This window comes from Papio anubis, chromosome 19 (assembly GCF_008728515.1).
Source record: "Papio anubis isolate 15944 chromosome 19, Panubis1.0, whole genome shotgun sequence".
NCBI classification, from domain to species: domain Eukaryota; kingdom Metazoa; phylum Chordata; class Mammalia; order Primates; family Cercopithecidae; genus Papio; species Papio anubis.
Window position 1 is genome coordinate 55,711,565 of NC_044994.1, and position 12,789 is coordinate 55,724,353.

Consider the following 12,789-nt stretch of genomic DNA (forward strand, 5'->3'; position numbering starts at 1 on the left):
CATCACAATCAGCTTTACTTACTCAGTTATCAGTTGATGGATACTTAGGTCGTTTCCAGTTTGGGCTATTAGAAATAATGCTGCTATGAACATTTGTGTGCAAGTTTTTGTGGACATGTGATTCATTTGGCATGAGTATATATGAGGAGTAGAATTGCTAGGTCATGTGGTAACTCTGTGTTTAAGCTCTTCAGGAACTGAAGACTGTTTCCAAATGACTGTACCATGTCAGTGTAAGAGGGTTCTAATTTTTTCAACATCTTCACCAATGCTTGCTATACCTGTCTGTTTTACTATAATCATCTTAGTGGCTGTGAAACAATATTTTGTTGTGATTTAGTTTGCATTCCCCTGATGAATATTTAAGGGTACTCCGTGATACTGGGTTGATCATTCTATTTCTAGGTGACTTCATTTCTAGGTATTTTTTCAGTGGACAGAGCTTCCTAAGAAGTATATTTCCTAAAAAATTAGTTTTTAAAGAGAAAAATCATCATAGGATACTCAAATTTCCATTTTAAATTTAAGATCACAGGGTTTTATTCTTTGGTTTGTATTTGGATCTCTTTTTCTCTCACATTGAAAATCTGGTTTCTAATGACATTAGCATAATTACATATTTGTTTCATTCTACAAAATACATATAATAGTTTCACAAGAACAAAACCAATATTTAAAAATTTTGTTCTATTCTTTTTGTCCTTATTGTATGCCAAACTGGATGTACAATTAGATTACTGCAATGCACCAAATTGGTGGTTCTTAACAGGAAACAGCTGCAATCCTAAAAATCTCTGAGAAGCGTCCATCAGCTGTCTAAGCATGCAGCAATGAAGCAGGTGGTTCTCAAGTATTCACTGGGCATATCAGGTCTGCCCAAACACCTGGTTACATCCTTATTTGGAGACTGATAGCCTCAACTCTTCCTCTACCTATCAGATTTCTTGGGACTGCAAGTAATACAGAGAAGGGGATTCTGGGAAATGCAGTTTCAGGCTTCTACTTTACACAATTCAGAGAAGACTGTAGGAGGAAGTGGTGCTGATGCCAAGCTGATACAGACACAGACACATCCATTCAGTGTGTCAATCTTTATATGTCTTCTCTTGTCTTACTAGCCTCCAGGAAAATGTTGAATGGAAGTACTGAGAGTGAACATCTTTGTCCTGTTCTTGATTTTATAGGGCATGCTTCCAACAATTCTTTTGTAAGGATGTGTTTTGTACATACTTTCTCAGGTTAAGGAGGTTTATTCACTTCTAATCCTAGTTTACTATGATTTTTTTTTTTAATCATGAGTTAGTGTTGAATTTATCAAATGCTTTATCTGTAACCTTGAAGCAATCATATGTTTTTCTTCCTTAATCTTTTAAAGTAGTAAATATCATTTGATTATCTTTTCATCCTGAACCATCCTTGCATTCTTGGGATAAATCCAAAATGATTTTTAAAAAATGGATCTCTGGATTTAGTTTGTTAATATTATGTTAAGACTTTGATAATGTCTGTGATTGAGATTGGCTTGTGATTTTCCTTTATCTTCCCCTTGTTTGGTTTTGGCATCCAGGTTTTACTAGTTTTATGGAATCCTTACTACAGCCACAGGCCCTGCATGAGAGAGGCCATCACTACTTCTCTGATCTCATTTCCTACCACCCTCTCTGTTACACACTCTACTCAGTCTTACAAGTTCCATGCTGTTCCTCAGACAAACGAGTGCACATCCCTGCCTGACCACCCTCTCTTAAAGCTCTGTCTCTTCAATCTCTTTCATTGTTCTGCTTAGCTCTTATCATTACCTGACATATGATCAACTTACTGTGTTCTGTCTCCCTCCCTCTTCTAAAAGGCAGTGTCTATGAGGGCAAGGACTTTGCCTGTTTTGTTACCTGCCATTCCCTCAGCACAGTGGACCATATTTATCGAATAATAAATATTTGTTCATCAGTGAATGAATATGATGAATATATTTTTCCCTGTTTGAAGAAAAGAGGAAAGTTTCTGTACATGATCCACTCAGAAGTCAGATTTTTCATTTGAAAAAATTGTAACTTCTATTTAAACTAGAAAAGGGAGGATATTCTTACACATAAGTAGCCTGCAGAGAAATACTGCTGAAGATGTCAGTCTGCTCTGCTGCAGCTGGTCACAGGAATAAGACTGATTGGCCAACTGTCCATTCTATTCTAAACTTTCCTTGCCTTTTTCCAGCATCTCAGTAGATTGAAATTCTTTGCTTGAGAAAGAGACCTACATTTTCAGTCCTGAGGAGTTAGAGTCCTTGGTGATGCTGCCCATGTGGGGTTGATGTGTAGTGCTTTGTTAACCTTGACCATGAAGCAGGCAGTACAGACATCCTAAGGGGTACCCCCAGGCATCCATGAGTACTGCTCTGGCTCCCACTGTGTAGCTCTCCCAGCTCCCTTGATAGTGCCAATCTCTCCAGAAGTCACTGGGACCTCCCTTCTTGCTTATCCCCTCCATGGCCTGAGGACATTGAAATGCCAGGTAGCAGTTTCAATATCTACTCAATGAAACTGGTGATGGGTCCACAGCTGTGGGGATTGTTATTTAACTTCCTATGTGTGTGTTTTGGTGTTGGGGAAAAACAGGCATGCAGAGTATAGCTAGAGCTCTTTCTATCATCAAATGGCCCTGTAGCAATTCCCCTCCTAGGTATATATCCAAAGGAATTGAAAACAGCCAGGAGCGTGTAGCCTGTGCTTATAGTCCCAGTTGTGCAGGAGGCTGGGGTGGGAGGATCACTTAAGCTAGGAGTTTGAGGCTCAGTGTGCAATGATGATTCCTCTGATAAACACCCCCACCCCCCCAGCCGGAAAAAAAAAAAACCCCCTTTTTAAAAAAAAAAAAAAAAAAAAAGAATTGAAAACTGGTGACCAAACAAATCCAAGTACCCACATGTTTATAGCTGCACTATTCACAGTAGCCAAAAGGCAGAAACAGCCCAGATGCCCATCAATAGATGAATGGATAAACAAATTGTGGCATATACATATAACAGAATATTATTAAGCTATAAAAAGGAATGAAGTACTGATTCATGTTACAATATGTATAAATCTCAAAAACATAATGCTAAGTGAAAGAAGCTATGCACAAAGGTCACATACTATAGGATTCCATTTATTTATTTATTTATTTATTTATTTATTTTGAGATGGAGTCTCTCTCTGTCGCCCAGACTAGTGTGCAGTGGCACGATCTCGGCTCAGTGCAACCTCCACCTCCCCAGTTCAAGCTATTCTCCTTCCTCAGCCTCCTGAGTAGCCGGGATTACAGGAGCGTGCCACTATGCCCGGCTAATTGTTGTATTTTTAGTGAAGATGGGGTTTCACCATGTTGGCCAGGCTGGTCTCGGACTCCTGACCTTAGGTCATCTGCCCACCTCAGCCTCCCAAAGTGCTGGGATTACAGGCATGAGCCACCATGCCCAGCTGGGATTCCATTTATATGCTATGTCCAGAAGAGGTGAATCCATGGAAACAGAAAGCAGGTTAGTAGTTGCTAGATGCTGAGGAGAGGAAAGATTGAGGAACAACTGCTTGATAGGTATAGGGTTATTTTTTAAGGTGATGGAAATGATTTGCAAATAGGCAGAGGTGGTGGTTGCACAATATTGTGAACATATAAAATGCCACGGAATTGTTCACTTTAGAATGGTTAGTTTTATGGGTTTTTTTTTTTTTTTTTTCTTGAGACAATTTTGTTCTTGTTGTCCAGGCTGGAGTGCAATGGCACAATCTCAGCTCACTACAAGCTCCGCCTCCCTGGTTCATGTGCTTCTCCTGCCTCAGCCTCTCAAGTAGCTGGGATTACAGGCATGCGCCACCACACCCAGCTAGTTTTGTATTTTTAGTAGAGGCGGCATTTCACCATGTTGATCAGGCTGGTCTCGAACTCCTGACCTCAAGTAACCCACCCACCTCAGCCTCCCAAAATGCTGGGATTACAGCTGTGAGACACTGTGCCCGGCACTTTTATGTTAAGTGAATTTCACCTCAATAAAAACAAATGAAACCCTCTAGATTCTTACATGCAGAGATAGTCATTGCACATTTAAGAGACAGATTGAATGAGCATTTGTCTTTGATTGCGTATGTGCTATAGAAACTCCTTTGAGAGAGCTGTGTTTTTAGTGAAAAATTAACACATAAACAGGATCATTTTTACTTATAAGCCTGGAGCCCCGTGAGACATCATTTATGTAGTGAGTGTTTTAAAGCTAAAGTAGCAACCTACATTTTTGATGGTTACAATTCTCCCTTTGAAGAGATGATGCCCTGTGGATGGAAGCAGCACAGTCCTCGCCCCCACCCCCACCTGCCAGGACAGCACCGGTGCCCTTTCCATGACACGACCCTTTTTGGGATCATGATACAGACCAATTAGGGAGAGGCAAACCCAGATGTGTCTCAATTTGTCAAAAGCCTTGCTCTGTTTTCCCTGCGTGGTTGGGGTCTGATAAAATCCCATATAGGGTTTGGCTGGGGGGCATTCTTCTCAGTATTTACATCCCAAAAGGAGTTTTAAGGGACATTTGATTTTCATGTTTCTGGTTCATTTCCCTTTAACTCATCTAAATGAGATTATGAAAGATTGCTTTGATCTTTAACAGGACTTGTTCACAGGAGACATGAGGCCATTACCTTCTAAAAGGAAAGCTGTGCATTGCCAAGAGTTTGGAGAGTTAACAGCATGAAGTTTGAACTTCATTTGGGGCTCCAGACCCTTGATACCCAACTGGGTCCTAAACTTGGCTTAGCGAGGCCTCTCGACCCCCAGCCTAATAAAGCCCATTAATTAACTGTCAGGCTGGCTGTGTAACAAGTGAACTTTTAGTGACTGTGCCATTTTCTTGGTTCCAGGCCAGAAACTGTCAGTATAAAACTCACACCACTAGTGAGACATTTCAGAGGAAAACTGGTACTTGCATAAGTGTTCCCTTATGAATCAAATGTGCATCGCTGGATGTGTATTTTTTTTTTAAATTAAAATGTAAATAACTCTGTTCCAGCAGCCTTTTTTTGGTTCTTCCAGATACTCTACACTTGAGCATGAGTGACTATGAGGCTAATTGGAATCTCTCCGATTGCTTTAATGTACATGGACTTCGGCACTCAGGGTGTAAGGACGGGAAATAAGAATATTATAAAATGATGACCCAAATCCGTGCTTAAATGAACTTGAACTATCTTCTGGTGAGATGATATTTAAAAGGCACGAGACTGGGGTTGCAGTTACAGTTCTTTAGTTTGTCAGTAGTAAGAACTGAGTCAGGTCAGTTTGAATATAGAGAGGAATTTGTTGGAAAGCTATCAAGGTGTTTTGCAATGTTAAAGCATGAGTTGGACACAGTCCCTAGGAGGGGCCCAGGAGCAGGCGCTGGAGCAGCTCAGAGGCCTCCACAGCTGCAGCTCCTGTTGCTCCCTCACTTTCAGATGGTACTGAGGACTAAAAGCAGAAATGTTACAGAGAATTAGGCATAGGAGAAGATTCTGCAGAAGGTTGAGAGGACAGGCTGGGTAATCCATGACCATCCTCCCAAATGAGGTGGCTACACAGCAGTTAAAATATTTAAACAACCAGGGAGAATCCTTGATGTCATCCCTTCTTCCACAGCCCCAGCACTTGGGCATTCAGCATCTGTTTGAACATCATCCATGATGGGGAGCATATACTACTTGTGAGGACAACCTATCCCCACTATTGGACCATATGACATAGGAAAAAGTCATTATATTGAAGGGAAACTTGACTTATACCCTTTGGCCTGCCATCTAGACTTTGAGCACATAGATCAAGCCTTGCTCAGTGTCCACATGATTGTCTTTTGCATATTGAAGATAAATCAACACACAGTCTTCCTAGCCTTTTCTCTTATTCTAGCTCAAGCGTATTTAGTGCCTTCAGACAGTTTTCCTATGATGGTGGCTTTCACTCTGTCCAACCCCTTCTGTACATAATGGCTGTTTTAAAATGCAGTAGCCAGGATTTGATATATACTCCAGACGTGGTCTGGACAATAAGCTTCTAGGCATGTGGCTTCGAATTGCACTAGCATCACTTCATTGGCTTGGGCTGTGCTTGCAGGCCATTCATGAACCATCGCCAAATCAACTCTCTCCTGTTATATTTTTGTGCAGTTAATTTTTAAAACACAAATGCAGGATGGTATACGAGTCAAATAAAAAAGGCACAATGAGTAGTCTTTATTCAGATTATTTTGATTTTGACCCTGCCTTTCATTATACTAACTGTCTTCCTACAGCCAATTAAGAGACATAGATTCTATGCCTAATTCAAAGTCATTGATGGGAAAAAAAAAATTGAGCTGATTAGGGCAAGTGCAAAGCCTTTTGATCTAGACAGAACTAGCAGTGTCTCTACAAATGGACACTGAGCAGTAGTCTCTGAGTATAGTTATTAAACCATTTGTGAATCAGCCCAAATTCAGGCTATCTCAGAATGTGTCTGATAGAGGAACTGCTCCTATAAATATTGATAAGACTTACTTTAAAAAAAGCTCTCGACTGGGTGCGGTGGCTCATGCCTGTAACGTCAGCACTTTGGGAGGCCAAGGTGGGCAGATCACAAGGTCAAGAGATCGAGACCATCATGGCCAACATGGTAAAACCCCATCTCTACTAAACTACAAAAATTAGCTGGGCGTGGTGGCGGGCACCTGTAATCCCAGCTACTCAGGAGGCTGAGGCAGGAGAATCACCTGAACCTGAGAGGCGGAGGTTGCAGTGAGCCAAGATCGCACCACTGCACTCCAGCCTGGCAACAGAGCGAGATTCTGTCTCAAAAAAACAAAAACAAAACAAAACAAAACCCCAGAAAGAAAGCTCTCAGGGTCTTTATTATTTTTGCTCCCAGGGACTTGTTAAGAATGTGGACTACTTTTTTTATGTGTATCTGTATGTGAGGATATCTTCTTATGGAGTCCCATAAAACGCACTCGGGAAACAGTATCTAATTATGTTACCATGCAGCATGCAAATTTCCAGTCTGTTCCATTGGGATTTAAATGAGAGGCTTTATCAAGTGTTCTGCTGTAACTGTGATATGCTATAGGCATAGTGTATATGTCTGTGTTCTTCCCATCTATTAGCTCTATCAAAGCAGGAAATAAGGGGAAAGAATCAAGAACTGAGTCACCGAGTTAATGACTAATAAAGGTCCATGTTGACCAGGAGACTTCAGGGACACAAGATTCTGGGTCTTGTGGCCCAAACGTCAGGTTGAAGAATGAAAGACAAAGGTTGAATCATAGGTTGAGTCATTGACCAGTGAAGATCCAGAAGAAAACCCCAAAAATGGAGGTCAGGACAATCAGCTGGTGCAGTCATGAGCAGTGGCAGCTGGTTTTAAGTCCAAATCCTGTGGCATCAGCTTCACCCAGTGTGGCTGAGGTCCTTCCAGAATGGCCACTGGACCTGTTCCCTGACAGCCGGAGTTAAGAAGCTTCTTTCTCTTTGCTACCTGCTACGATTGTGCTGTCTACCCCCACAGGGTCTAGCATGTCTTAGTCCTTCTAAGCTAGGGATAAAAATAATAAACTCTTTTTGTTGCCTTTAGGATAAACCACAAGCCTTGATTACTTTGAGCTTGAGTTCTCCTTTGACATGCTTCTTTATTCTATCTTCTTTTTAAAATCCCATCTTTTTATCTCAAATACATTTATTTATTTTTGTCTTTTACATGTTCTATATACTCAGTATTAACACCTACATTTGTTCTTGGACTTAAATGGCAATATCTTATAGCTTGATTTATTAATGTTTGTAAAATAGGTGTATTCATGAAACATGTATTTTAGTATATTGAATAGTATTTTTAACATCTGTAGGGAGCTTGAAATTTACAGATACTTCCTAAGGGTCTTTTTCTTTAAAGTTGAAACATGCTTTTGTAGGTCATATAACCTCTAATTTGCCAATTTTGTAAGTCTGTAGATTTAGTTAGTTTTTTTTTTAATCATGGTTAATCTGAATCAGTAAACACTACATTTTGAAGTTTAACAAGTAGCAGAGTGTCTGATCAGTTGACCAGAGTTAATTGGTATGATTTTAGGACTGTGTTCGGCTTTACAGTATGATTTAAGATTGGCACTTAGTAAATTAAATGAGATCATTTTACAACTACTCATAGTACAAGGCTCACTCTTAATGTGTAATATGCATGATGGAATAATAACCCTACAGTAGCCCAGATTGTACTTACTTTCTTTCTTTTTTGTTTTAAATAGAGATGAGCCTCACTATGTTGCCCAGGCTAGTCTTGAATTCCTGGGCTCAAGCAATCCTCCTGCCTTGTCCTCCCAAAGTACTGGGTTTACAGGCATGAGCCACCACACCCCACCCCAGATAGTACTTTCTGTTGTTGCCCTTAACGTTACGTATTCATCCACCAAGTATTGCTGAGTGCCTAGAATATTCTGGAAACTGGGCATACAAATGCCCCTGTGTAATTCACATCACACAATTATTTAGAGTCATTCACTGTTAGGCAGCCAATCCTAAATCCCTGCAAATATGTTAATTACTAACTAGATAGGGATAAGCAAAGTCTAAGGAACTGAGCAGGCCTACAGGCATTCTAGAATCAAGCTGGAAAGATGTACAAATGGGACCTTCACTGATGATGGAACACAAGCAAAGGCCTGTTCCTTGGACGTGGAAGGGCCAAGATTCAATGGTGAGTCTATGGGAAAGTGACACATTTAAGTCCAATTCTAGCCCTGTTTTGGTAGCTAGGGGGATAAGAAGAAGAATAGATAACATCTATTGTGTGCTCCCTGTGAGCCAGGCATTGTTCTAAGCACTTTGCATGTATTGATTCCTTCAGTCCTTATAACACCCTTATGATGCAGATTCTGTTACAATGCCTATCTTATAAATGAGGCTTCTGAGGCACAGAGAGGTTAAATATTTTACCCAAGGTTGCATAACATGTAAACGGCCAGGCTGGAGTCCAATCCAGGCAGTCTGTCCCTAGAGCCTATGCCTTGGTGGTCACAGGGCTAAAGTGAGGAAACAGTTGGTGGACAGCCTCTTGGCTCTGTGAAGATGCACAAGTGGAGATATTATTAGGCGCTGCTGCATATCACTGAGTCGGGATCTCAGCCTCGCTCACCCACACAGATGCTCTTGATTTACCCAGTAATAACTTAATCGGATGATTTATACACACCATGTCCTGTTGGAAAGAGTAAACAGCAACTTAGTTCTGGTGTGTTATGAAATAGAGATTTAAAAAATCCAAATGACTTGTGGCAAAACAGACTTTACCCTGGGAATGGAGAGAGAGAATAGCTCAGGTCCAGGGAACCTCATGGGCTGCCTGTTTAGATTTCTGCCTCCCCAACCCCATTGTACATTTCACTATCTCCCACATCCTCATAAATCTGAGTGCCCTGGGTGTCTGGATAATGAATGAGAGATGGGTATTGATGGATGAGTATGTATGAGATAGGACCTGTAAAAAGTGATTCATTAACCTAGGCAACCCTTTATAGCTAAAAATATCAAAGCTAGGGGTTATCTTTTTAAAACACACATCTAGCCATTTGTCCCCTCTGCTTAAAACTCATTAATGGCCCTCTTCTACCCAGAGGGTAACTTCTTAATGCCATGCCCTGCTCAAGGCCCTCCCAAGGTTGACCCCTTCCCCGCTTCCCCCAGCAGGCCCTGCATACCACAAATTCAGATTAGCTCCTGATAGCCCATGGCCTTTTCTCCCTACCTCTGCACCTCACCCTCCAGCCTCCTGTTACCCAGGGTTCCTGCTGCTTCAGTCCCAGCTCAGATCCGCCTCCCAAGGAACCTCTTGCGTCAGACCTGGTGCTGAGACAGCCAAAGCGTCCGGTCCAGCCTGCCCCAGAGCCAGGAAATCCCTGTGATCCGGCAAATTAGAAATGTGGTCAGGTCAGGACCTGGAACTGAGCAGGCCCTCAGTGGTCTGTCCCAGGGTGGAGACCCAAGGAGAAGGGGAGGCTCAGCCAAGACTTTCACTGGGGCAACGAGGGGCAGCCAGCCCTACGGGGTCACCTGCAGGGCTCAGTGGCTGCAGTTATGATACTGAAGGGATCAGAGGAGGGGAAGAAACCCCGTATCTGGCCAGGCAGAGAGCTCACCGGTTCTGGAGCAAAATCTTTAGGGACCACTGCAACAGGGTTGGGAGAGGTGAGAGCTCAACATCCTCAATGGAGGCAGAGAATCTCACAGCATCACCAGAGGTACAGAGCAGGGATGGCCCCCAAGCTGACATCTCCTGGACTCTGCTTCATTACCAACCTATACTGAGAGCCCATTGGATAGCTCTTAAGAACACAAGAGATGATAGTGAATTAAAGCCCCTCAAGGATGGGCTGGTTGATTTCCAACCAGGCACCTACTTTGCGGTTCATATTATTCTTGCTCACTCATGTGTTCAATCCACAATTTATGTTCGTGGCCATGTGTCCCAGGCACTGTACTATGGGCTGGGTGTGCAAAGTAGGAAACACAGCCCCTGCCCTCCAGGAACTCTGGGACCCCAGGGCAACCAAGCACAAGGAGGCACAAAGGGAATCGTGGTGGTGTTAAGGGAGCCACAGGGTTCATCAGAGAAGTGTGGAGGCTTCTCCCATAGGGGCTCACCCCGGGACTTAGCTTGTCTTCCCCCTCCTGGACCGGTTCTTCTCACCCGACTCCTCTGGTTCAGATTTGACTTCTCTGTCGGGCTCTGCCTCAGCTTCCAGCTCCTCCACAAAGCATCTCCTCCTCCAGCTCTCAGCTGTCTCTCTCTTCCCTGCATTTGCACAGCCATAGTTACCTGTGGCATCAAATTAGGTGCTTGAGTAAATTCTTGTGTTTGGTTCTCTTTGTTCCTGACTAGATTGGAAATGACTTGAGCCGAAAGGTTACATCTTATCTGTTTATTTTAGAGACAGGGTCTCACTCTGTCACCCAGGCTGGAGTGCAATGGTGCGATCACAGCTCACTGCAGCCTTGAACTCCTGGGCTTAAGCAGTCCTCCTGCCTTAGCCTCCCAGGTAGCTACCACACCTGGCTAACATATACATATATATTTGTAGAGACTGGGGAGGGGTCTCACTACGTTACCCAGGCTGGTCTCGAAATCCTGGCCTCAAGAAATCCTCCTACCTTGGCCTCCCAAAATGTTGGGATTACAGGCGTGAGCCATTGCACTCAGCCAAGGAGTTATACATCTTATACTTTGCTTTATCTGCAACAGTGCTTAGGACATAGTTAGTGTCCAACTAATATTTGGGGTGGGTAAAGACAATGTAAAAGAAGCTCTCTTTCTTTCTCCTTCCCTCCCTTCCTTGATCCCTATCTCTCTTCTAACCTCTGCCTCTTTCCCCCTCCTTCCCTCTCCCTTTCCCTCTCCCTTTCCCTCTCCCTCTTTCCGCCTGCTTCCCTCTCCCTTTCCCTCTCCCTTTCCCTCTCCCTCTCTTCTTCTTTCTCTCTCTCCCTTCCATCCCGCTCTCCAGGATTTCAGCAGGAAGATTACACAGACTGAGCTCAGGACCTGTGAGCCCCCTTTCTGGCCTGTACAGAAAGGCCCCGTTGGGGAAGTTCTTTGGATGACGGAAGGAAGGATTTTGCAGCTGGAGGGCAAAATCAGGCTGTGGGCCTTTGGAGGAGGCAAAATTATCATTTGCCTTTCTCTGTGGAGTGAGAACTCTGTAATTTCGGATTTTGCCTAATTGCTGTTTTGAGTTCCCAGGTCGGCCGCTCTTCGGGCAGGCGTGTGTTTGTGGGAGAGGTGCACTATGAATGGCTCTGAGGCTCTGAAGCTCCGTCCAACTATGGCTTAAAGGTAAGATGACTCAGATCGGGAGCAGGTCAATTCCAGAGTTCTGCTTTTCTTCAGGAGCACAGATTTGTTCGGCCACAGGGAGGGGAGGAGAAGCTGGTGCTGCTGAGGAGTCCCAAGCACATGTTATATTTGCAGGCAGCATCTTTGGTCTGTGGCAGCTCCAATTAAAGCTCTGAGCAGCTGGTAGCCAGAAACCAGGCGACGTCAAAGATGGGCACATGCGTGTTCTCTCTTTAGCCATGGGCTCTCCCGGCACATGTGTGCGAGGCCGCAAGACTGTTTCTCATTTGCACTCTGTGGACATTTTGGAGAGTTACCTACTTCCTTTGAAAATTATTTTCAAGTGTTCCTAAGTGCTAGTGAGAATGACACGCAGGCTGCCTGTGCCTGGGGAGGAACTGGGGCTGCGGGCTGCCCTCTCCCTGGGCTTCCCATATGGATTCAGACTCAACCAAACCAAATCAAACCAAGCCTGCTCTGTCTCCCTCCATCTGAGGTTGGGTTATCACCAGCAATTGATTTTTTTTTTTTTTAAAGTAGAGCACATTAAAGCACCAGAAGTTATGGCCATTTTCATCTATCATTGGCAAACACCTTGGCAAGTGTGAAACAAATGCATTTTGCTTTCAACTTTTTTATAACTGGCATCTCCTTGTGCTTTTGAGTTAAGGCCACAGGTGTGAATGCCACAGGGAGTAGTTTCAGTTGGGCAGGGCCCAGCTAGGAGTGGGTGCTTTCCAGAGGTCGCTGTCCAGGGCCATGGCTGGATTTAGACCCCTTCCCCTCTGGCCAGACCTCTACACAGGCCAAGCCTGGCTGAAATGAACATTCTGGAAGTCTTGAAACAGACAAAAGCACATCAGAGTTTGCTGACACACATACAGGGCCACGCACAGAGCAGAGGCTACGGTGTGTGTGTGTGCGCGTGTGTGTGTGTGT

The 12,789-nt window shown here is 43.5% G+C and overlaps 1 protein-coding gene across 1 annotated transcript; it reads left to right on the top strand.

Moving 5' to 3' along the window:
• Nucleotides 1-9,552: 9,552 nt before the first annotated feature.
• Nucleotides 9,553-11,042, top strand: LOC116271490. Its single transcript, XM_031658888.1, has one exon. The coding sequence runs from the start codon at nt 9,941-9,943 to the stop codon at nt 10,862-10,864; it is 924 nt and encodes a 307-aa protein (XP_031514748.1). The 5' UTR covers nt 9,553-9,940; the 3' UTR covers nt 10,865-11,042.
• The last annotated feature ends 1,747 nt before the right edge of the window (nt 11,043-12,789 follow it).